The 26,618-nt window shown below is 39.0% G+C and overlaps 1 protein-coding gene across 1 annotated transcript; it reads left to right on the top strand.

Annotated features, from left to right (window-relative positions):
* Positions 1-21: 21 nt before the first annotated feature.
* Positions 22-26,480, top strand: CCDC34 (coiled-coil domain containing 34). The gene is made up of 6 exons (XM_030950201.1): positions 22-6,841; positions 10,972-11,104; positions 13,791-13,898; positions 23,986-24,144; positions 24,602-24,743; positions 25,907-26,480. The coding sequence occupies exons 1-6, from the start codon at positions 6,216-6,218 to the stop codon at positions 26,119-26,121; spliced, it is 1,383 nt and encodes a 460-aa protein (XP_030806061.1). The 5' UTR covers positions 22-6,215; the 3' UTR covers positions 26,122-26,480.
* The last annotated feature ends 138 nt before the right edge of the window (positions 26,481-26,618 follow it).

The following is a 26,618-nucleotide window of genomic DNA, read 5'->3' as shown; positions in this document are numbered from 1 at the left end:
AGTGAAAGTTTCAGGAAAGAACTGCCAGAAAAACAAGAAAGTTGCCAATTTACAAGTGGATCTGATTTCAGAATAATGCTGACTCTTGGTATGCAAAAGGTTAAAAACCTTAAACGAAGTGTTAGCCCTCTTATGAAGCAATCTCTTGATTAAAGGTCTTGTGTATTGTGTTTGAGTGGAAATGTTTTTAGTATGTTTTGAAAAATCATACAGATTATAATTTTCATATTTATACTGTTTAATGTTGAAACTGTGGGGGTTTTTTGAGCCATCATTGTATAAGAGCCACAGCTTGTCCCACGTTCTGTCTGTTGGCCAACCTGTCAGAAGTAATAAGAATGCTTCTCAAAAAGGACTGTAAATGTCAGCTGCCATTTCTAATCAGTGGGGAAGGAAATAAGCCTGTTGTGTTTTCAATGTTCTTACCTATGGATTTATTTCTTCTGTTCTACAAGTGAGCCTTTGCTGCCGTGCTGTGTACAAAGGTGATGTGATCCATTTGAAGCTCTGGTATTTCACTGTATCTCAGGATGTTTTGGGAGTTCAGTTATCGTACAATTAACTCTCTTTAATGCAGTCAGCCCAGTGCCTTGCAGCTGCTGGAGGGGAAGGAATATGAGAGCAGCACCTGGAGCCAGCCTTTTCAGGAGCAGTGCTGCAGACCTGCCTCTCTCAGCGTGACCTCGTGTGTGACACCCAAAGACAATGGCCACAGGAGAATCCAGATAACAAACACCAACTTTCTTTGTGTCCTTGCTGGGGAAGCTGCTCCCAGCCCAGGGCACAGTGCTCAGGTGTTCTCATCCACTGGGAACTTGCTGCTGCTCCAAAAGCAATGTCAAATACATGGGGACAGCTTGCCTTAAAGCTGTTTTGTGTTAGCAACCTGTGGGATTTTTGTTACCTGTGTACCAGTGGCTTTCTGAGCTGTCACCTCGGCAGTCTCTTCAGGTAGGTACAGCTTCCTAATTTCAGTTTTCAGACTGAAACAAGTCACACCCTTCTGGGGTGCGCACAGAAAATAACTCCTGTGGTTTTCTAGAGTCTAAAGCTAGCTGAAACTGTTCTTACAGGAGTGGCACACATCTTGCCTCTGGACCTCTCCACAGCTGCCATACTGAGCTCCAGTGCTGTGTTTAGCAGTCAGAAAGGCTTTGCTGTTGACTAAATGAAAAACATAGGGCAAGGAGAGCATTTTCTTGGCGTTTTTCTTCCTTCTGCTGTTGGGAGGAAGCACCTTTTTGTAGGGAGATGGTCACGAAAAAATTGCCAAAGGTATTCCTTATTTTTCCTCCATTAAGAGTAATTTCTTTCAGATGGCTCTTAGCCTGCTCTGTGGCAATATGCTGGTGAGAGCTCTTTGTTTGAGATTGAGCTTTTTCATTCTCTTATAAAAATAATGCATCTGCTTTGCAACTTTTTGACCTAGATGCCTTTTGCCTTTTTAAATTTCTTTCTTGTAGAATTTCCTGTTTATTTATGAATTTTCATACTCAGAAATTTCAAACTTACACAAAGATACTTCAGTAATTCTTTTGACTTTGATTACTATTTTAAGACTTCAGTTTCAATTTACAGGGTAGCATTTTTAATTAAAAGCACAGTGCACAGTTTGTTTTATATGTGCTCTCAATTTTTAATTATATAAATGCTTTTGATCTTTTACTGTTAGCATAAGTTAATTTTTTTAGCAGGAGGTTTTTTTCAATATTACCTTTCACATATTGTACTGTAGAGTCTGATTTAACACTAGGGTTCAGTTGAAGATGATTCAGTAAGTGAGGAAATGAAATGTGAAATGGGATAATATATCACTGTACAGATTGCTGTTTTCTGTAAGAACTTGGAAAGTGAATGGACATATTTCATACCTTGCACTTTGGGCATGACTCCAGTATGAAGTAACAGTGTAGGTTTTCCATAAGAAATACTAGTTAGGGGTCACTGTGGTGTTTGCTGTAGGGAAGTAATTTTGATTTGACGGTAACAAAATACAAAGTGCCTCACTGGTTTCCAGTAACAAAAGCATAACCTGTGTTCTGAAAATTCCAGCCCAAAAATGAGCAAGTAAATCTCTTAGTAGCTGATGCTTTTTAAAAGAGAGAAAGACCTTATGCAGAACTATTAACTAGCTACAGAAGTGAAGGCTGTTCAAAAGCAGGAGAGCTGTGGTCTCTAGCTAGCATAAAACAGCTGGGTTGAGTGGGAATCCTGCTAGTGATTCACAAAGATGTGATTTTAACCTAAATGTGTTGCATAGAGCTCTTGCACATTCCCCCAGAGAAAAGGAATTCCCATCTGGAGGCCCTGTCCCTTTAAAGCAGAGCTTTCCACATCTGCAGGCAGCAGAACCTGGGCTGGGACTGGCAGTGTGTACAGTGCCCTGCAAGGAAGAGAATACATCATACCAAGAAGGAAAGTGAAGCAATCCAGGACCTCTCAGGTTTCACAGCCTCTAATCAAGCAGAACTACACATCCAGGCACAAAAATAGCCAGCAGACAAGTACAGACAGTGTTCTTGAGCTCTGACATGGAGGGTGAGCCAAATAGCTTTCTCCCTTGCTCCTGTGCCTGCCACAGAATTTTTCCTTATGCTGGAAAATTTGAAGACTTTAGGAGGCTTGAATTCAACCATATTTGGTTCAAATTTTCTACTCTTTTCTAGGTTGCAAGTAAAATAGTCTTTTCTTCAAGCTTAAAGCTTGATGTCTAAGCCTCTGTTTCTCCCTACATTTAGCAATTTTTTCCCCCTTTTGAGTATTTTTATGCTTCTGTGTTCCTTAATGTCTAGTGGAATTAGACATGACATCTACAAGCAATCTGATCCCATTTTTTAATTAAACCTGGCTAGTGTTCATCAAGTTGAACTGAGAAGTTTCCTTTTGCTGGTTCTTGTGTTTTTAGAGACTGAGTTCATCAGATTACAGTCCAATTTCTAAAACTGAATGATTTCATAAACAAGAGTTGGCAAATCAAGGTGCTTAATGATTCAGAGTAGTTGATTTGTGTCTAGAATATAAATATCTTCTGTGTCTGTTACATAAGGAATTGCTTTCTTGATATTTTATGTGTAAAATGGTTTTTAAATACTGTGAGTGGCTGTTGGGGAATACTTCTGAGAAATTTGTCATGAGCATTTGGTTGTTCAGACATGCTGATTGGCATGAGCATGCAGACAGAAAGTATAGGTCTGTGAACACATCATGCTATTTTTACTCTGAATTTTCTCACTGTTGCTAGATAGCTCTAAGTGCTTATTCCATAGTCTGTGACTGAAGGTAGTTTTTGTTGTTTCTTTAGTGAGAAATTAGGATGATTTTGCACACTGGTATCAACCATAGGGGTGTGTATAAAAATTATAAAAAATTACCAACTGCTGATCAGCAGTTACCTCCTTGGTTGATGAATTTATTCACTTCATTCAATTGTTTGTGGCAACTTCTGTGCTTCATTGTGGCAGTTTGATTTTCCCTATGGGCTTTAGCAGTGTTGGCATGTAATTCTTGCCATGGCAGCTGCTTCTGGCATTCAGTTCACAGAACTGGGGATTTGCCATCCTTGCAGCATGCCATTTATCTTGTCAGTCCTTCTGTGGCCATAGAAGCTGTGTACTGAACCTGCAGGATTGTTGTTTCAATGCTTTTTAACCAAATTACGTTGTTCGGGCTCATACCTTTCCTGTGTTAACTAGGGCACAGTGGCTGTGGAGCTCTCTTGACAAGTTGGGCACAATGGTAAGTGGGATAGGAACAATATTATTTGATGTTTTCACATCTCTTCAAAGTGGAGTGCTTCTGCCATTCCAGCAGCAATGCTTTAATTTCCCAAAGGGTGAACTGGCTTTTGCCACCCTCCCTATGGGCAGTCTCAGTGCATAAACTCCACTAGCTTGTCCCAATGCTAAGGTTTTTTTATGTTAATATAAGCTATTTTTCTCAATATCTGCTCTGGCATCCTGAGAAATTCTCATATTCTGTATAACAGAATAGGAAGGGAATAGACAAGCTGAAATGTTTGTGTTTAGCAAAGTTGGTGCTGCCTCTCCCTGAGACATCCATTTCAGAGTTTCTGGCCATTCCAGGTGAAGTAGGCCTCCATTGGAAGTGAGAGATACACAGTGCAGTGAGTTCCACAATTCCTCAATTCACTGAGACAACACCGGGCTTTTCATTTTTCCTATTCATTTATGATTGTTGCCACTCTTCACTGTGAGATGGGCTTTAAGGTCAGGGAAGGTTTTCAGACCTTCCTGAGATATTTTGAAATTACCTTGGTCTGCAGCCTGTTGAAATAGCTGAGGTTTTCCTGCTTGCCATGACATGGAGCTTTGCTCACAGTGCTTGGGTAGCCATGGAGTGAACAACTTTTATGCTGCTTTTATTTCTCAGCTGAATGCAGCACATATACAAAAGTACCTGTAAAACCACAGGTGGTTTGTGTTGAACAAAGCTGAGGCATTGGATTGTGTAACTTGTATCCTAAGAATTCAGACCAATTTCAAATTTTCTTCTTGTAACTTTACTTGGCATGAAATTTAGATTCTAGTGATGTTCTGTTGTCTGGAATACTTCAATCATCAAATTATTTCAATGGGTATAATTTGTTTGTGAGATAGTGTGGCTAATCATACTTGATTCTTTATTTGATGATAATCATAAAATAACAATCAACAATCGGCCACCACTGGATGGAGTTATTTAAGTATCATGCACATCAGTTTGGTGCATAGTGATGTATTCTGGGGGTACTTAGATCAGAGATGTGTTCAGACCTTTTTTTGTGTTTTTCAGCTTGCTAGAAAACAGTTCTGTATGACTATCAGCAATGCAATAACATGTGTTCTTTTCTTACAGGAACCATAATGTTCTTTCTCCAGCCTGTCAAAAGTGCAGTTCCTTGTGAAATGGTAAGCCAAATGCAGAAGCTCCACCACTGAAGGGGGAAATCCCAAATCCCTTCCACCTCTGCTTCTTCCTCTGAGTCTGTGGCTGTGTTCCTGGTTTTGGTTGTTCCTGTGTTCCTGGTGTTCGTGGTTTTGGTTGTTCCTGTGTTCCTGGTTCCTGGTGTTCTTGGTTTTGGTGGTTCCTGTGTTCCTGGTTCCTGTGTTCCTGGTTTTGGCCTCAGCAGTTGTCAGATGCACCCTGAGCTTTAGCTTGCTCAGACCACAAGTTGTTTGGCCAAATGTTTTTCTACCATTTTAGTAAGGTTTTGTGTGTCAGTGAAGGGTCCAAAGAGCAAGAAGGAGGGAGAAGTACATGCTCCTAAGAGACAGGAGAGATGCAGCCTGTTTGTCAGAGAAATTACAGATTTGGGTGCCTGTCGGTCTGCAGCCCAAGCACCAAACATCCCCTCTTAAAATTTTCCAGTATGATCATTTTAGGCATCTTTTAGGACTGTTAATGATGGCATTGAGATGTCTCCTCCCTCACAGCACTCATTTTTGGTGATGGTAATGGTTGTATAGATTTGACAACTTTTTTATATCATTCAGCTGCTGAAATTCAATTGTTATGGCAAGTCAATTGCCTCAGATATCACAGTTGATTTTCCTGACTAAGACAAAGCATTTCTAATACTGTTTCCTATTTTTTTAACTTGTCTATCCAATTAAAAATACATTTCTTGTTAAACTCACCTGAAGAATCCCCACAAGAACAATTAATGCAGCAGCCAAATTTACACTAATTTTCAAACTTCTGTATCTCATGTTAATATCAGTAATGCTTCTGCTTAGTCAGCCACAGCAAAGTTACTGAAAGTTTTATAAAAAATTACCAACTGCTGATCAGCAGTTACCTCCTTGGCTGATGAAATTTGAAGGTAATGAAAAACTTTGGTTGTGCAAATGTTTGTTGCTGATCCTGGTTAAGATTTCGCTAAAAGGGGGGAGATAAGTGTGGCCCAGCATAAGCAATGAAGGGGGACAGTGTTCCTGGGATTTGGAACCCAAATAGAAGGCTGACAAAGAATGTAGTGGCAAATAAGGATAGGAATATCTAGATAGATATATAATCTGACCTATTTATTACAGACAGTTGTAGACCCAGTGGAAAATCAACTGATGGAGAAGGCAAAGAACACCATTTTCCTAGCAGAGGTGTGTGAAAACCAAGCTTTAGAACTTTGAATCAGAAACAATATAGTAACGGTGAGGACTGAAATGGGATTTTGCAATTCAATGCCAGTATAGATTATAGAGTGTTTGAATGTTAAGATGCCTCCTTGTGATGTGTCAGGATTGCCACCTGCACATGAGGTTATGGGTTCCTGTTTATTGCACTGGTCCGTGCGCAGAAACGTTAAGGAACAAAGAGCTGCGAGGAGTTGCTATGGTTCAGCACAGGTGTGTCGGTGCTCGCCCTGCGGGGCCTCGGCTGACTGCCCACCAGCGGGGCAGGGGCCGCCGTTCTCGCCCGGTGTCTCTCCCCAGGCCGTGCCTCAGGGCTGCACACGGCGAAGACGTGAGGGGCCGGCCATGGCAGAGCCGCGGGGGCCGCCGGGAACGCCGCCGGAGCCCGCCCCTGCCGGCGTCGGTAACCGCCCTTGTCGGTGCCCGGAGCCCGCTCCCGCCGGTGCCCGCCCCTGCCGGCGTCGGTACCCGCCCTTGTCGGTGCCCGGAGCCCGCTCCCGCCGGAGCCCGCCCCTGCCGGCGTCGGTAACCGGTGTCCGCCCCCGCCGGTGCGCGGCGCTGCCTCCCGCCATGAGCCCGAGCCCGCCGCCCGCTAAGGGCCGGCTCTCGCCCAGCCCCTCGGAGGGCTCGCCGCTCTCGGTCCCGTCCCGCTGCAACTCCCCGGAGCGGGCGGAGCCTCCCGGAGCCTCCCGGAGCCCGCCGGGCCATAGGTAACCCCCGCGGCAGGGACCGGCCTCTGCCTTTGCGCTCGCTTCCCTCCGCCGGAGACATGAGATTATTTTACATAAATATAGCCTTGTTTGCAGACATGAGCGCTTTAAGAGCTTTGTTCCTTTTTATTGTCTTGGAAAGTCTTTTCAGTGAACACCTGAGAATTTTTATAGGCTACAGTCTTTCCTGCCTTAATTTAAAAGTGCTTGCAGACTGCATGATTGTTTTGCATAGTGTGTGTAGCTGGGTCCAGAGTCAGTTTTGTATGTAAGCATTGCACAGCTCCTGCTAAGGTGGTTTAATCTTATTCCATTTTAATTATATGCAAACATAAAATGCATTCTTTTTACTTGATATCTCGCCGGCTTGACAATTCTTCTTCTTGCCTTTAAAATAGAAGGGGGAAGAGCAGGGAGAGCCTATCCTAATCTGGAAAAAAGCTTCATGATAGAAACTTCACAGACTTGTGCACTAACTGGGTGTGAATGTAACTAGCGAGGCTGAATTGAGATAAAAGTGCCGGTGAAGTAAAGGAAGGACAGCAGAGCTTCACGGGGTGCAGATTTCCAGCAGGGTTCTCAAATTTCCATGGAGGGCAGTGAAGAATATGGACCACACTGCCCTTTACTTAAAAGCATTCTTGAAAAAGGTGCCAGAAGTCAAGGGAAAGAGTGTTCAAGTGTAGCCAGAAGCTTCTGAGTGAAGAAACCAGCTGCTTTATGGTCCCTTCTTTCAGTTTTTCTGTTAGCTCTCTCTATAATATTCCAAATGAGCAATTTTGTTCGTGCCCTTTGGAGTTCATTGCAGTTTGTTCAAGCTGCAGCACGTCTTTGCAGCTTCAGAGGCTGTTGGGAACAGCTCCTGACTCAGGCCTGTTGCTACAGTGCTGTCTGGCAGCACTGAGGTGCGGCTGAACACAGCCACTTTTGGAGCCTGAGCTGGCAGTCTGACTATGAAAAACACCAGTCACTTGTTTTTAAAATTTAAAAAGTTTAATAGCAATAAAATGGTTATAAAAATAGTAATATTATTAGAGTAACAAAAATTTGGACAATTTGGATTAGGACAACACGAGACAATAGAAACGAGTTATGGACATCTGGGTACCTTTTTCTGGGCAAAATAAGCTCGAAAAAGGACCCACGTTAACAGAGAATTAACCCTTAAAAACAACAGCCTGTTGCACATTCATACACCTCATACATGATACATAACTTCCATTCAAGCAAAGGATTCTCTCTGGTCAGTGTCAACTTTTTCTTAATCCTGACAGCTCTTCAGGACTGAGCACGGCAGGAAGAAGTTCATTTCTTCTGATAATGGAGCAATAAATTCTTTTTCTGTAAAAGATTTGGATATCCTGTGGCTGCTATCTCGGTCCAAGTCCTTTCTTTAAAAAAAGTGTCTTACATAGCATAGTTTATATTTTAACATTATGTTATAACCTAAAACCGTATTTAACACACTACTTAAGAAAATTAATGCAGCATAGCTTTCTAACATAACACATGCAATATTCATTTGAATATTTGTGAAAAACCAATCATAAAATATGCATTTTTCACATGACTAAACAGTGGGCTAAATACACCCTGTGCTGCTGGGTAACCCTGCTGCTGTGCTGCACTAAGTGCCTACCTTGTGTTCATATGGCAGCTTCTGTCTGTAGCTGCTAAGATACTAGAAGTATAATAATGAAAACCATTTTTTACGCAGCTCCCTATATATGTATACTCTCTGAATGTTGTTGTTGTTGTCCTCTTAAAACGACACAAAAATTAGCTGGAAGCAGCTACTCAATGTGGGAAATGCAATATTTGCAAAAAATGGCAAAAGCAAGGCCTTGTTAATGCTGTTAGGCATTTTTGTACTTTGGTTGTGGATCCAGTGTTATGTTTGATGTGTCACCTTAGTGAATATACAGCAAATGATAATCACTGTCCACTGTTAATCAGACTTAGGTCTAATGCCAAATATGTCTAGTTTGATTTAAAATACTTATTTACAGCTAAATGTGTACTTGAGAATGGGTTATTTTAAGAAGTCTATTACTTTAATTATTTTGAAGAAGTCCATAACTGCTAGAATTTCAGAAAATGGTCCTGTGAATTTCAAGGTGTGTATGGTTTAACATGTATGGTTGGTGTGCCAGGAGAGTGTGACTGGTGGCTGCAATGCCCACCAAGGAAGCCTGGGTTCTGGTGCAATTGGAGAGCTTTAGACACAGTATTGGAGAAGTGTTTCTCCAAACAGGTGTTAATACTGAGCTTGTGCTTTCTTCTGTTTAAGTTTCATTTTGTGTTATTTCTTACTTGTCTGCAGTAAGTTTTTAATCTATTACTGTGAATAACTTTTTTTGCGAAATTGACGGCTTCAATTTCATGAGTACTGATAGAAGAAAAGACATAATAAACCTTATTTTCCCTAATTTATTTGTTCTCCTATTTGTACCTTTTCTAAGGTTGGTTTAATTTGTCAGTTGTGTTCCACTAGGTGCCATAATGCAAATCACACAAAGCAAAAGAGTGTATTGAGGAAGTATCCCTGCCCAAAATGTCAAGTCTGTACAGAGTTATGGGGTTTTTTCCTGAAGGTGGATGTGTAATACTTTTGTCCTTTAATGAACTTTCAGAGATTTATTTTCTTACAAAATGTGTTATTATAGGCATTCTTAAGTGGCATCTCTTGTTATATGTATGTGTTTAAGAGCTGCCTCTGTTAAAGTTTTGGTCTTTATTAGTGCTGCAGCATAAAAGCCCTGGAGTGCAGCAAAATGTGTGGGGCTGGTGAGTCTTTGGTCTGTCCTTGCATTGTCAGGGTGTCCCTGTCAGTTCTGTTATTTTGCATTTCACACCGTAAAAGTTGGTTTGTCTGGGGAAATAAACCTGCTCCAGGTAGATTTCAGTGGGAATCAGTCACCCTGAGCTGACCAGCAAAGTCCTGTTAGTGCAAGCACACATCGGTAAAACAACAGGGAAGAGTAGGACACACTCTGTAACACTGACTTTGTCCCCAGATGCTTTCTAGCACAGAAATGTACTCTGAAGATGACTGGGAAAGAAAATGTTGTGCAGTTGAGTGTTGGAGTACTGCTGTGTTGTGAATATATTGTACTTTTATATTGATAAAATACAGATGCCTTACATTTAAAAATTTTATTTCTGCAGCATAATTAGCATGATATGCTTGTTGGATACTTCTTCTGTAGCTTAGGTTCAGCAAACAGAATTCCTCACTGTAGTGGAATATGCATATAGGTAGGTATTTCCAGAGCCTGTACATCTATGGGAAATAGTAAACTGAAGTCTAGTTTCATTGCTTTGTTCTCAAGAAAAAACTTCTGTGGTAGATAGAAGAAATCTTTTAAAGAAATCTCTTTACCTGTTTTCAAATTTTGCTGACTTGGACCCTAATATGCTGTGTTGCTTATGAAATAGTACCTGTATAGAGTCTTATAAAAGAGATTTGTGACCTGGGGCTAGGAATGCTGCATTATTCATGAGTGACTTAGGTAAGGTATCCTATTAAATGTCTAATAGAACCTTGTATAATACCATCAAGTGTTGTATGCTGGGTTTATTTCTTAAGCACATTTTCTGTGAAAGTGTTTTAAGGTGGAAAACTTCCTGGATTGAACAGGTGGATTCGTAATGAATGGACTCTTAATGCTGAGGTTGTTTGATACCATGAATCCACTTGTGTAAGACTTGAACAAAGAAAATAACATTCTCTGCTTCTGCTGAAGACCACTGGATACATGGAGCTTCTTGTGACCACAGACAGGTTGTTAATATTAAACCTCTGTTTTTCCTTGGCTTCCATCTGTGAGAAGCAAAGGGACACTTTGATGTTACAGGTATTCTTTTAATGTAGTTCCTAAAAGGTAATGTTTGAATCTGTTCCACAGTTTAGAGTTTAGCAAGAGAAATTTAGACTGTGAGAGGGATGGTCAGATGTGCATTGTAAATGCCATTTATCCATTAGGGAGATTACTAAACAAGTAGAAAAATTGTCATTTTTGTCACATTATGTCGTGAAAGAAAAGTACTTTTTCAAGACAGTAACACTTTAACTTTTCAATCCAATACATTATAGATAATACTCTCTTCTGTTTTTGTTTTTAATTCAGGAGGACTGAACACTCTGAAACAGCAGGGGGGAGAAAAGTGTCACCTTGGAAAGATAACCTTTCACCATGGGAAGTGTGGTTCATTGGCAAAGAGAAGGAGCTGCGTGCCCGCCTGCAGGCTAGAGCTGCAGAGGTGATGACATCCAGCTTTTCTGAGTCGGAGTCCAATAGAAGAGAGCAGCCACAGGATTTTCTTTTCCTTGGTTGTAGAAACACGAGTAGTTGTTTTTTCCTTTTCTTTTTCCCCAGTGTTTTAGGCCTCCATAGTGTTTGTGTTTGTCAGTGCTGGTGTGATTCATGTCATGTGCATTTTCTTTTGCTGCATGTTGTACTTCATTAAACTGGTGCTGTATAATATTTTGTTTATCCGGCTGCCAGGTAATGATTCCATGTTAGAAGATTAAAACGTTTATATAATTACTGCCTTAATTTTCCATCATGGGTACATAGGCCTGCATGTAGGTTGTAGAAGAAAATGAAGTGTGTGCTGATTGTAACAATGCCAAGCTACTTGGTTGGTTTTGAGGAACAATGTTGTTACCCACTCAGCAAGTAATTTTACAACTCTTTGGTGTCCTTTCCCAGGAAAGGGATCCCTGTTGCTGCATTTTTTCCTTCATTTTATCTTTTCCCCCCTTGTAGATGACCAGTTCTTGAGAACCAGGGCTGGGACACAATTGAGAGCACCCTATCTTTTCCTGATTACTTTGTTTGTAGTTGCAGTTGGTTAAATTATACCATTGTTGAAAATCAAATGGGAAGTATTGGGTAGTGATTAGAACAATCACATCAAAATTAGATAATTTCTCACTTTAGTTACTGATTAACTATTTGACCTTGAATTTCCTCCTTAGTTTTCCTAGCCTTTCTGGGATTATCTGTAAAGTTTTATGTGGGCTACCTCATGTTGTTTATAGAACACCTACCACTGGAAGGTTCAGGAACAGAATTTTACAGGTCAGCAGTACTCCAAAGTAGTTTGTTGAACTTGAGGAATATGCTTTGACCTGTTAATCCACATGCACCAAACGTTTCATGACTTCCCATTTATATTCTGGATTGGTAATGTAAATGTAAGCTAGCAGATGTCTTTCAACTCAGTATTAAGAACAGTCATAGAACAAGCATTACTTAAGGCCATGTAGAAAACAGCCATATAATTTGTAAGATTTTGAAAACATTAGACGTTAAACTGTAGCAAGACAGTGTGAAAACCTTATATTTGGGGGAAAAATTTAATCAACATTTTTGTAAGATGCCAGAAGAGAATGAAATGTGTGATATTTATACAAAAATATTGCTCTGTTTGCATTATAAAAGTATTCTAAACTGATATCCTGAGAAATAACAGTGAAGTTTCAAATCTTTTGCTGACATTAGTACCAAGTCTGCCCTGAATGTCAAGAAGGTGGATAAACATTTGGAGTGGAATTAAGTTGGGTCTTGTAAAGTGCTCAGAGTGCCATCAGCTGTGGTATTTTCAGGGTCCCCAGGACGAAGGAAGAATTGAGAATGTGCCTCCATGTTCTGAGAAGGCTAATTTATTATTTTATGGTATAATATGTAAAAGAATGCTATACTAAAACTACACTAAAGAATACAGAAAGGATACTTACAGAAGGCTTAACAAGGTACTAACAAAAAACTCGTGACCGCTTCCGGAGTCCCAACACAGCTGGAGAGTGATTGGTCATTAAGTAAAAACAATTCACATGTGGGATAAACAATCTCCAAACCACATTCCAAAGCAGCAAAACACAGGAGAAGCAAATGAGATAATATTATTTTCATTTTTCTATGAGGCTTCTCAGCTTCCCAGGAGAAGAAATCCTGGTGAAGGAATTTTTCCAGAAAATACAACAGTGACAATCAGTTTTTACAGAAACCAGGATCCCTGCAATACAGGTGTCTTGAAACTCAAAAGAGATGTTGTTTGGGGTAACTTTGCCTCAATACAGCAACAACTGTATTTTCAAATTGTGTCTGTATTGTGGGCGTTTGAGCTTTCTGTAAGCTTCTGTTGATGTCCTACTAAACTGAAGTTCTATGTCATAAGAAAGGGGGTTGTCTCTGAAGCTGACTGCAATGTAGGCACCATAAAATCAGTTTCATGGAAATAATTCCATCTGTCTGTATTTGAAGGTATGAATTTTCGTTGAAAATTCATACTTCGTGTTAATGTTACTGTTGGAGAAGCTGGATATCTCAGTTGTCTCCTTAGTTATGTTTTGTCTTTATTAATTTCACTGGGGAGATACAAATGGTTGCATATATACTGTGTGTCATATAAATATACTTGGAAGATTTCTTCTCTCAAATTAAAACTCCTGTTTGAAAATTTGCTAGAATCTGCAATAATTTTGGCTTTAGTAAGCCTTAGGTTAAGCCCTAAAGTTCTAGTAGTTCTGGTACTAAAAATCACAGGTGAATAATATTTCACTTAGCTTTTCATAGCATCCACAGTGCAGAGCAGTACACAGTGTAAATTTTAAATATTGTAGGAAAGTACTGCTGCAAATTAAGAGTCTGCTGACTAAAAAAGCATTTCAATAAACTGAGGAATGATTTGATGCATTTAATTGCTTCCAAAGCCTAATTAAAATACGTATTTCCAATTAATATCCTAAAAATTATTGATTTTCATTAATTGTATTTCATAGTATTTCTGTGTTGACTGCCATTCTTCTTCTTCTTCAAAATCTTAATGAAGGAAAATATACCAAAATCTAACGCTTACATTGTTTTAACTGCAGCACTACTGCCAGTATTGCTGTAAGTGGTCACCACAGCTTTGAAATATATACTCTTTTTCTAATTAGGAAGTGAATAAACAGCTTGAGGAAATGAAGCAAAATCAAGAATGGGAAAGAAGAAAAAGGATAGCTGAAGAGAAACACAAGGAATGGGTCCTAAAAAAGAGAGAAGAGGTAAATATTGCTTTGGCTGGAAATATTCTCATGCATGCCATGCTTGAGTAAGCCTGTGTAAACTTTACTCAGTCTGTTTGGCCATCCATGTTTTCAGTTTCCTGCGTATATGGCTGCTTTAATTGAAAATTATAAAAACATGCCAAAGCAGCTGAACATTTTTTCAAGACTGATTTTTTTTTTCTGAGTAGTCACATAACTGACAGTGGGTGTACATCTTGTGCAGTTGCCTTCTGCTGATGATAACTGGGGTTTTGGTCTTCAGTGCACCCAGACTTCCCAGGTTCAGTGCCCAAACATTTTTGAGTAAGTGTACATCTTGACTGTGTGCAATGTTTTGTACACCAGGTAGAGCCAGAAGAAGGATTTAGTTAAATATCACCATGGGCAAGCAAGGAGTATTTACCAGAGGATATGGTTTAGGAGGGGAAATTGAGGTATGGGGCCAGATGGAGGGAATTCTCATTGGACCACAGTTAGGAATTGGGAGTTCCTTCAGTCAGTAATTGATTTCTGGGTGGGATCAAAAGGCTTTTAAGTTCTCTTGAGGGAGTGCCTGGGTCCAGGGTCAGAAACAGGTTGGTGATCTCAGTGGGGCTGTGTGACAGCTGTGTCACAACAGGTGAGCACATGGCCTGGGTGGCAGCAAAGGGAGTGTGGTATTTTTGGGGTTCTCTGTGGCAGGAAGGAAATGATGAATCTGACTCTTATGTTTCTAGAAGGCGAATTTATCATTTCATTATCTATATTATGTTAAAGAATGCTATACTAAAACTATACCAAAGAATAGAGAAAGGATACAGACAGGAGACTACAAAGAATGACAATTAAAAACTTGTGACTCCTTCTAGGGTCCTGACCCTGCTGGACTGTGATTGGTCATTAAGTAAAAACAATTCACATGTGGGATAAACAATCTCCAAACCACATTCCAAAGCAGCAAAACACAGGAGAAGCAAATAAGAAAATATTGTTTTCCTTTTTCTCTGAGGCTTCTCAGCTTCCCAGGAGAAGAATCCTGGGCAAGAGGATTTTTCAGACATTATGACAGTGACAGTGGGAGCCCTTGGTAGCCCAGGGCATGTCCAGCCCTGGCAGTTCCTGTGTTCATAGTCCTATGGTCTGCAGCAATACCAGCTGCTCACTGCATTGACTTCTGCTTCTGAGCAAAAGCAGATGAACATTCACCCAAAATATCGCAACAGCGCTAGCTGGGTTGGGTGGGCAGACCTCCTACATTTGTATTCATGATTTTAGAACTCCTTCAGATTCAGCCTAGAACCACTAGAATAACATATATTTGGATCTAACCTAATTAATCTTAAGTCTTAATGCTGGTTGGGTAATTGGTAGAAACCCACTGCAGAACCTATCCTGCTCTATTAATTTCTTATGATTTTTATTACTAATTAAAGTACACAGGAAAAAGTAGATTTATTATTCAGCACATACAATTCCATTTTTCTCTTCCAAAATGAAATTTAAATGAAAATTCTGGATGTCTGTTTATTGGCTTGAAGGAGTTGGTCTGCCTCTTAAAATAGTTCACGTTCAGAACCAGAAGTTTTCCTTCTGTCTCCTCCTCACTACCCCTACCACCTCCTTCAGCTTCCATAGATTTCTACTGATTTAGGTTTTACTGGTTAACAATTTATATTCTGTTCTCAGTGGGATTAGGAGGTCTTTTTTATGGTAATCACAGCAGCCCAGGAGAAAAAACCATGCTTGTGTCTGGACTTTATCAAATTATGTTTTGGAAGCATAGGGTCATCCTTAGAGCAAGTGTTTAGAAAAAAGTAAGCTGATTTTCATTTAAATCAGATGATTAGTTGGCTAGTCTTTCCTATAAACCACACTCAAATCAAGGATCAACTGAATTTAAAAGCTTAGCTATCCATAGGATATGAACATTTGTGCTGTGTGGACTGTCCCACTTCAAGTTTCTGCAAGATTATTTGTGGATTTGGATACAGACTGAAGGACAAATATGTCAATTCAGTGACTAAGATGTTTAAAGGTGCATCAGGATTTCAGCTGCAGTTGAAGTATGAATCAGGAGCACTGACAGTTGATAGAATTCTCTTGGGGAGCGTGTACATATCTCCTGTTTGGAAAACACTTAATTTCCTCATAGAAGTATCCAAAGATGCTTCTTGGGGCAAATCTTGCAGTATTTTTTACTGAAATTTGCATTAAGCACTCACCTGTTTCAAGCTGAGTGATTGATTCTGAGCCCTGTGTGCAGAGAGCAGAAAGGGCTTTATTTGGAAGAGGCAATGCTTTCAGGGACCTCACCTCTGTAATCCCCTCGAGTCTGTGTCCTTTCCCATTGCTCAGTACTGCAGTGATAAAGAAAGGAAGGCACACATCAAACTTCTTCCTTCATCTTGAGCATCCAGCACCAGGAGACACTGCTGGAACAGTCTTTTTCTGCTGGGAATGTGAGAGATGTTTGTGTCAGAGGTAAAATGTTTGTATATGCATAAAACAGTTCTGGTTTTCTGTATGTCAAGCCAGTATCCTTGCATGGCAGTTTTAGTTGTGATGTTAAATACAGTCCTTTAGGGTGAGCTTAGGAAGCAAAGCTTGAACACTGTTTTTTGTCCACTGCTGGTTTTTTAATTATTTAATATAGATTAAAAATTATATGCTGTTACAGTTTTCTTATGTTTCTAATCATTTTACAGAAGCTATTTTTGAAAGTAAAGGAATCCTAACTATTTAGTATTCTTCTATGTAAATAGCTTTTGTGGTTCTTAAAGGTGGTAAATGAACTAGAAGTAATATTTTGAAATATGAGCCATCAAAGAACATACTTCTAAGCCATGAAGTATGTTTATACAAATATTTGTTCATGGCAAAATTTTCAGCTCACTAGGAATTAAAAATGTTATAAAACAAATTTTTAGGCACTATCTTTAGGACCTAATAATGCCTTTACAATTTTCAGCAAGATACTGGATCCCTCCTGGACAAAAATAGTCTTACTTTGTCTCCCTCTTAAAGTTGACCCATTTGTGGGCAGACAGTAAATTGTCTGTTCACTTTTTAGCAAGAATCAATTGAAATCTTTTAACTCTAAAATAATACTAAGCGTGCTTTTGATTCCAGAAGGAAAATGAACAGAACATGATTGTTTATGTAACTAAAATGTTTATTTCTGAGTTACTGTTAGATTTATTGATAAAAATGAAGTGGCTATGGTTACAAATGCTGAGCAAGTAAGTTTGCTGTTCATTTCCTGTTTTATGTGAGCTCCTAAAGTGAAGTCTCTTTCATTCCTGTCATCAGCTGTGGGACTGAACACTTCAGTAAGGTACCTGTAATTGTGGAATTGCTGATTTCAAATCAAAGTTTGAAAAGCTTTTGAGAAATTTATGCATTGTGAATGCATAAACCATGGAGAGCCTGTAAACTGCCATGACAGTTTAATTCTTTATCATTGTCATCACGGTCAGAACCTCTTAGGAATTAATGCTGAATAAAATGTTAGGGTTAAAGCTCAGGCCTGATGACAGCAGCTTTTTGATTGCATATTAAAAAAATCAACTCTGATGCGGTGCACTCTGCCTTCTGCAATCTAATATAGTACTTCAAAGCATGTTTAATCCACCTTTACTGGCTCTGCAAAGCTGCTTCATTTTTACATAGAATGTCAATAGAGCATGAACTTGGAAATATCTGGAGTATCCAATTCATATATATACATGTGTGTACATATAAATATTTATATTATTGTTGTTGTGGGTTAGCCCCAGGAGGCAGCTGAGACCCCCCCCCGCCCCTCCCCTTGGTGCCCCAGCTTTTCCTGCTGAGCAGGATGATCTGGGGTTTCGCTTGGGTTGGTGGGTGTCAGTTCTGGCTGTGCTCCCTCCAGCTCCTCGTGCACCCCCAGACTGTGCCCTGGTGCCATGGGGGGAGAGGCAGAAAAGATTTTGAAGCTTGTAAGCACTGCTTAGTGATAACTTGTTATCACAAACACTGTTTTGTTCACAAATCCAAACATAGCACAGCAGGAGCTGCTATGAAGAAAATTAACTCCATCCAAACCAAAACCCACTACATGTGTTGTGCATGTGTTGGCAGCAGTGATGGAAATCCCCAAAGAGGAATACTCTAAAATAACTTTAATTCTGAAACTCATTTTGTTAGCATCCCTATATTTAGTCTTTGCATGTAATTCTTTATCCTGTAATAATGTGATACCTAGCTGTATCTTAAAGGTACAAAACTTATTATTCAGCATAAACAGAACAAGACAATTAAGGATAAAATCATCATATAGTCAACCTAGGACATTAGCAAAGTTGTAAGAGCACAGGTAGTGAAGTTAGAATTTTCCATTGGAAAAACCAATTATTCTAATGCCAATCTAAAATTGACTGTAGCATTTCTAATACTTCCTACATTGTTGAATAGAGAGTAAGGCAACAATTTTTAATTTTTTCCCATAAAAGTAAATACTACCAAGCAGGCATTACAGATGGATTTTGGATGTTCAGCAGTTTTTACTGTTCTTTTCTTTTCTTTTCAGTAAGTCCCCTTTACTTACTGAAAAATACAGTTTTTAATGGAAGGTAGGTACAGGATGGAAATGTTGGAATGTTTTTTCATTGGAGATTTGCATTAAGGAGTATATGAAAGCCTAGAACCAACCCAGTGTGCAGTAATGAATGACAGTGTTCTTGGAACAGACTTCTCTTTTTGGTGTGCTGGTTCCTCCAGAAGAAACACCTAGGTGCCAACTCTTACACCAAAGGCTTTTTGTTTAATGTGTGTTTTATCTCAGCATGGTTAATACAGAGCACAGATTGTTCCACAGCTTGAGCATGGCTTTCAAGTTCAAGAGCTGTGCTTGCTCATGCTCTGTTTCTTTCATCCAATGGGTTGTTAATGATTTTGTGAGGAATGGTAGCACTCCCACAGAAGGGGTGGAAAATCCTGTCATGCCAGCCTGCAGCTTGGGGACATGTTAATTGGAATCTCCTCTGACAGGAACGTGATGAAATCCAGATCTTCCCTGTCTAGTTAATGTTCTTACAGCTGAACAGTTGTCAAGTCAAAGCTCTGGTTGCTAATGGAGAGCCTGATGTACTGTGGTTTTTGTTGGCAGTTTAGACTTGAAAGAGATGCTAAGATGTCCACTTGTTTAAGACTGAACCCTTTCATGAAGTGTGTTTGTGAGGGAAGCTTTCCAGTCATGAGAACCAACTGCATTTAAGAATGAAAATTTTCTGTTTACATACCAAAGTCTGTCTTTACGTATCTAAATTTTTTTTTTTTCTGAGTCTGGCTTGGCTTAATTTCTTAAGGTTTGCTCTTTCCACATATTGAGGGTCTTTTGCTCTCTGGACCTGAAAAGTCTTTACACAGAATTTTTCTGTAGTATCATGCATGATCGATGCCATGGTTATAATTTTAGGTTTTACCTGAATCTTAATTACCTTTAGATTTCTGTAAGTACACTGAGTTTTAGACAGAATTTTGGAAGAGGAATTCAGTGTGACAGGTGAATGAGTGCTCATGTATTTTAGCAGCATTTGTGGAGTCCACATTCTTCTGAAGATCCCAAGAGTGTTCCAGGAATAAATACACTAAAACTTTGTGCTTGTCCCATACATTGAGTCCCCACATGAACACATTTTGGGAGAAAGATGCAGTAACTCTCCACTTCCACTGCAGCGGGGTCTGCCCTGACTCTGGGAACTTGAGCAGTAAATTGGTATAAACCAGCTTGTCAAGAGCCATCTGCAGCTCAGGCTGTTGCTGATCTCCTTTCTAGCCTCTTGCTGTTTTCACATGGAAATTCTAGACAGATTAAGAAGTATTTGTGTGGTCTAGGCCTGGTCACTGAGTTGTGTTATGGGATAAAGTTGAAAAGATAATTACAGTTGTTTGAAGGACCCAGATTTCCAAGACTGCTAGAAGTGGTTGATGTCCACAATTATTATGAGGATAAACAAGTAAATTAGGATGTGTGTTCTGCTGTTGGCAATGTAGACTTTTCCTATATTTTGCCATCAGTCAGCATTAACTGATGTTAGAATATGCTAGCTAAGATGTCAGCAAACAGCTGTGAAGTAGAACACTTACCTGTGAAAAGAAAAATGTCACATTCTGCAGATCATAAGATGGAAAGGATTGCTTTGAGAAGTATCTTAAAAATATCAATCACATCATTAGTTTCTGGAAATACTTCCACTCAGTGGCAGTCTGCGCAGAAAATGCAGAACAGAAAGCACCTCTGCACTTTACACATTCCAGCCTCTCAATGACTCACTGATGTGAAAATACAGAAATACATATTTTAGTAATTTTCTTCTAGCTGGATATAGTGCCTCTGTTTCAGAAGCAATTAGGGTTTTTTCCCCTGCGTGGAAAATTATTTACTGTTTCTACCTTCTATCAGGAAGGAAGCGGGACACTTCTTCAGATTTTAAAATCCTTTGAGCATTCACCACGTGCATGTAGGTCTGATTTTTCTGGAGAAGTTAGTAGTTAGCAGTGACTCAGTGAGACACAAGCTGTGGGCAGAGTCACCATGACAGCTTTGTGGGACAGGTGATTTGTGTGGGCTGGGGGATTTCCAAGGGCTCACCTGAGCCAGGCTTCAGTGGGTTCTGAGACCTGATGGAATCACAGCACAGAGCACTGAACCTTCAGGGTAGATTTGTATCCTTTCTCCTTGGTCATGTGCTTGGCCAGGGTGGCAGGAGAACAAGCCTTTCTTGGATGTTTTACAATCAATACCTTAATTCAGCTAATACCCACAACCATGTAGTAGTGTATGTAAATTTACTGGGGGTTTAATGAATAGATTGTGACTGTTTTGAACACAAGATCAAAGAGAATTTTTAAAACCCAATCTAAACAACACCAAGCATAAGCAAGTAATTTCTTCCTTCACATACATGGAAAGGAAAAGGAGGAGTGAAGAACATGGACATTAATATGCACATTGATAGCATTTTTGATAGACTTTTATAATGAGGATGGGAAAAAAGCTGGGACAGTCAGGGTGGCAGAAGCTTGACATGGAACAGGTTACTAAAGCTGGGAATGTGGTCTGCACTAACTTTATGAAGGAAAATCTGTTCTGATTGTGAGAGAAAGAGGAAGCATTTCTGATTTGTCTGCAGAAAAATTTCTAGGCAGTGTGAAGTCTGCAATTCTGCAGGGAGTCCCCCTGTTTTAGGGATGTCTCACTGGAAGTAAAACTTAGCAATAGTTGTGGCTTTAGTGTGTATGGCATGTTATTGCTTACATAGGACCTAATGTAACTTTGAGTCAGCCTAGAGAGTAGCTAAACTCATCTAAATAGTGTGATTTAAGACACATAAGTTAAGAAGCTTCCCTGCCTTTCTTTTATAGTATTTAGAAAGATTTTTAGTCTTCTTTCTGCTTATAATAGTTTTCCATTATGGAACCATTCCCCTAGGTATGGAAGTAGCCCTTTTTTTCACTTTTCTCCTGTATTTATTTTTAGTAAGACCCTTAGCTAAAGACTGTAGTTTTGGATGATCCTTAGTTTTGTAACTTTCATGTATATCAGAGGTAAGTCAGCAAAAAACAAAATGTGCAAAATCTTTGTAAGCCACCCTTCTCCCATAGTTTAACTCACTGATTTTACAGATATCTCTCATCTACATTAATGCTTTTTATGTGTCCTGGACAACCATTGTTTGTGCATTTAGGGAGTATCTAGTAATGAAGAGACAGAGAAACAGCTCTGAATAAAAGAGATTGAGATGAATTGTAGATGAAGAAGGAGGGAAAGCCTAGACAATTGGTTATTTGGTTTATTTTCAGGAAGGTGATGTTTAAATAATTTGCCAAAAATACATTGTTTTTTATTTTCAACATTTTAAAACATGGAAGCATTTGATTAATGTTAGGAAAGATCTTGTTTCCATGCTTCATTAGCATAAAAGCATGTCAGAATCTCAACTTTTTTTAGTTCCCAGGATGAAATGTATTTTTTCATTAGTCTTGGTTGTAAATTGTTTTATCACATGTACAGGCCTCACTGTTGTGAAGTCGTTTTAATAAGACCAATTGTTTTATAATTCTGTGTAGTTTTACATTCCAGAATATGCATTTTAATTGGAATGTATTAATATTTGACCATTTTCCCTACACCACAAAACAGATTAAGCTGATAATTGCTAGAAGTGAAATGGAAAAAACCCCACCAAACAACAAAAAATCAAGGAGAAAATAGAGCTAAAATGCAAGTTGCAATTGTTTTGTGAAATTGTGTCCACAGAGAAGTTTTTATTGTCAAATAAGAATATTTGGCAAGAGCATGCCAGAGCAGTACTACTGAAAGTACCCTTATAATTTTAGGAGAAGTAATATCCCCCTTGCAGATTATGGTAAATAGAGCTGCTAAAGCCTGGCTTGTAACAGGAGGTGGGTGGGGGGAAATCCCACAGTGCCCAGTGCAGCTGCTGATGTTAAAGCTGTAGTGATGCTCCTGCTGCTGGCAAACAGAAAAGGACTCACTAACTCCAGTGGTTCTGTGAGCTGGCAGAAATCAGGTAAGTGTGCTGCAGAACAACATAAGCTGAGGTTTTTATTATCTGTGCTGCTCTATTGGATTGCTGGTGGTTTTGGTATGGGGGCACAAGCACTGGGCCAGCAAGTTTAGACCATCCTGTTCAGACCAGACTGAGGGAATTGTGCTGGTCCCCAGTGCAGTATTTTGGCTTCTGCTTCATTATGCATCATTGGAGTTTCCGTAAGTGCAGTAAACCTGGGAAAAGGTGGTGGAGGGACACATGGGGAGAGCTCTAGATTCCTGCCTTTTTGTTCTTTTAATGGGAAAAATGGTAATATATAATGGTAAAATGGGAATGGCAATGTATTTCTGATTTTCTTGAGAATGTCTTTTCCCCATATTTCATTTATTTATTATAGTTTGCAGCTGCAGTTCTAGGCATTTATATCCATACTGCCAACTGTAATAATTCTGAGTCAGGATGACTTTCTGCTGAGTTACCCATCTCCTTTGTTCAAGAGGAGTGTGCAGGGAAGTGTAGAAGTAGATTTCTTAAAAGAAAAACATTTTTTCAACTAAGACAAAACTGGTCTTTAGTCTTGTGCCTCTCTTCCAAGTCATGTGACAGCTTGTCTGGTAGATTTTTGTTTCTCCACATGGATGCAGTTGCTTCAGAGCTAAGTGAGTTAAGCAGAAAGAGAATCAATCAGTAGATTCCAGACACTTCATAAAGGTTACAAGGAACAGAAATGAGAGCTATTGTTGCTCTTCAAATGAAAATACCTCCAGATCAGGCAAAGGCCAGTGGATATGTGGTTGTTTGCTTAGAGAAAGCTCCTCAGTGTTGTTGGATACACACACACTGAAAAGTTGTAGAAGTGAACACCACTGGTGTGTTCTGTCTTCCAAATCATGCAGGCAGCAATTTCACTTCACCCTCAAGTTACCATTTTGCCTACCCTAGAATGTGTTTTCTCATTTTCTCTTTCATAATTTGAACAGGAGAAATGTGTGGATTGATTTATTGAAGTAGTCCCTATGTGGATAAACTAAAGGGTATAAAATACTTAAGAGAATACCACAGAATAACAAACTGTATTTTTATGTTCACTTTTTTTACTGTTTAATTGATGCTGAAGTGTGCTGAACAATCTGCATATGTCAATAGAAGGGGGCAGTTTACCTGACTTGCATTTGGACCTGTAGTTTGCTCTAGATTCACTGACAAGTAAAGCTAACACACCATTGTTGAGAATTGCAACATGTATTTCATTCCCAGAAATATTGAGACATGTCTAAAGTGTTTAGAAAATCTCAGAATAAATAGAACAGAGCAGTAAACCAGAGGAGATCTGAAAGTAAAATTTTTATAGTATTTTTTTTGACAAGTTTATATGTCTATCATACCTGGAATCTAGCAATGAGTAGGTTCTGACTTAAAAGAGCTTATAGTATCACATATTTTTTCAAGTGTTTGGTAATTTTCTTTGTAATTGTGTAATAAAATGTACTGTATTCCTAAAAAGGATTGCTCATTGAAATATACTAAAAAATTTCTGTTCTGTTTCTTTGATGTGTTTCACATAGGAAAGAAGAGAAAGGAAACGAAAGATGAGCAAAGAAATGGCAGAAAAAGCCACAAGGGAACTGGAAAAAATGCAGCTAAAAGAAAAGGCTGACATAAAGTATAAAGAATGGTTAGAGAAGAAGAGAGCTGAAGAGGCAGAAAAGAAGAAAAAAGAGAAGGTGTTAATGAACTCATAATTTATTTGGATGGAATTACTTAGTCTGCAATTTACTGCAGATTCAGATTTGATATATTCAAATCTTACATTGAATATATGGACATCAAATGGCAGTGTTGTACATGAAGAAAAATCTTTCAGGAGTTACAATGTTAGTGCATTAAAGACACTGTGGTATGGTCAGCAAAGTAAGATGCATATTAATGCATTTTTGCTAATAGCCTTTGATTTTTTTCTTAGGGAAACACTGGATTAACATGGAAGTTGGAGGTTGGGTTTTTTTTTCAGTCTTAAACCAAAAAAAAGGCATCTTTTCCATTGTTAGGAAAACGTGCTTGTATTTGAAGAAATATTTGAATTGTATTCAGCAGTCTGGAAATCTGCAAAAATTATTTACTATTTTGTGTATATTGTACAGGGCTTTGTCTAGGAGTACTTTTTATTTTTTTTATTTCTAGGAAAAAGAAAAAGAACGAGTGGCTGAGCTACAGGAGAAGAGAACAAGATCAGAGAAAATCTTTAAGGAATGGCTGCAAAATGCTAGAAATAAACCACAACCTGCTTTAAATGGTTATGGTTTCCCACATGGGAGGTCTGCAGGTTTGTATGTACAGTACAGAAGTAGGGAGTGACTTGGATTTGTGGTTCCTTCCTTCTAATATTTTCGTGTGAAATGAAGGCTGTTTAAGACACTTATCTAATACCTAGGTTTTGGCACATAGGAATGGTTACTTTTACTATGCTATAAGTCAGGGAAACAGATTGAGACCTTTCGTGTATTTTTCTTAGCCTTTCTTTTTTTATTTGGGAGGAAAATGACATTATTTGAGATAATTATGTGGCATACCAAAGGATGATTTTATCTGATTTTTCTTACCAGGCATAGGAATCACTAGAGGAAAGTCCTGGGTGCTGTTAAGCAAATTAGTTATGTCACTGTCAAGTTAGTTTTCATGTTGCAGAAGGTATGTGTCAGCACACCTGAATCCCCCTTAGAAAAGAGGTGAGGTTTTGAGACACAAGAACTATTAGAAGCTGACAGAAATTCTGTCTGAAAAAGGAGACAGGGATATCAGCTGTGTTCTGAGCTAACATTTTGCTTTTCACCTGCATTGCACCTCCTTGGCTTCTGTAATCCTGTTCAATTTTTGTTTGAAAACATCTTATTTTTCTGTGCAACTAAAATAATTACTTCTCTTTGACTTTGCAACAGAAATAGTTCTGAGACCAGAATTCTGATCTCTGACTGTTTGAGAGACAGGTATAAAGCAGGTGAACAGCCTTTACTCTTCTGCTTACATTTATTTGTAAATAATGATATACCTTGCCTTCCTGTTTTGGTTGGACCTGCATTACATACTGACAGCTGCAATCATTTATTTCAATGATTTTTAAAGAATATTTGTCTACTCACTTGTGTCATTCAGTGTAATGTGTTACAAACTTTGAAATATATCCATCTGTCATGTAGTTGGGTAAAACAAAGTAGCCAATTTGTAGACATTTACAGTTTTTAAGAACACAAAGGGCTGAGCATTCAACCTGCTTATTATTTAAGTAGAGGTGAAGAATATACCAGCTACTGTTTAAAAAGCAAAAAGGTGGACTGGTTATCATTTTGAGTCACTTTAATTATGTGATATGCCTCTGCTGTCTTTCTCTGAAGATGATGTTGTGTTGTATAATTATTGTAACTGCTTGCATTGGCAAGCTTGTAGTGTAAATATTCCTTCTTAGTTATGTGTATTTTCTAAATGTTTTAGGGTGTGCTGATGGAAATCTGTATCCAGCTCCAGCATACTGTAACCCCATTCCTTGGAAGCCAGTACATGTGCCTCCCCCAAAAGAAGACACAGTTCTCACCAGGAAGAGGAGTCAGAGACCTGGACCTTGTCAGCCATGTGCAGCTTTACCAGTGGAGATTTCTAAGCCCAGGACTAACCCTTGTATTGGATCCCTGTGCAGAAAGAAGTTATAGTCCAGAAAAAATGTTCTTACAACCTTGACCAAATGGGGCCATAAATGTGAAGTTCTGTGTAGTTATATGTCCAGTGCAGATTGCTTTGTGCCTGCCTTTTTTTTTCCCTTTTTTTCCCCCCTTTTTTTGAGGAGGTTTTGTGTTTACTGCTAGTTGACCAATCAGGCTTTTAATGTTTTTTTCTATATTGCATTTTAGTTTACGAAAAAGATCAATTGTAATGGGACTATACCTCAATGCCAATAAAATGCACAGGGTTGTTTCTTCCTTTCCTCTCTTGTTGTTGGAGTTCTTTTGTATATGTCATTTTTCTTTTGGGCAACAGTATTAACTAGGTTATTTTAAAGATAAATTTAATTAGTAACAAATTGTTTTGTTTTAATTTGTAACAAATTTTAAAACAGTTTTTGGCTTAATGCAGAAGGAATTGACCTGCCTCAGTTCCAGGGTTATCATGTCACAGGGATTACAGAGATCTAGTGGGATAGCTGGAGTAC

Source organism: Camarhynchus parvulus, chromosome 5 (assembly GCF_901933205.1).
Source record: "Camarhynchus parvulus chromosome 5, STF_HiC, whole genome shotgun sequence".
Lineage (NCBI taxonomy): Eukaryota > Metazoa > Chordata > Aves > Passeriformes > Thraupidae > Camarhynchus > Camarhynchus parvulus.
The sequence above is the reverse complement of the archived record's forward strand: the minus strand, read 5'-3'. Positions and strand labels throughout refer to the sequence as shown.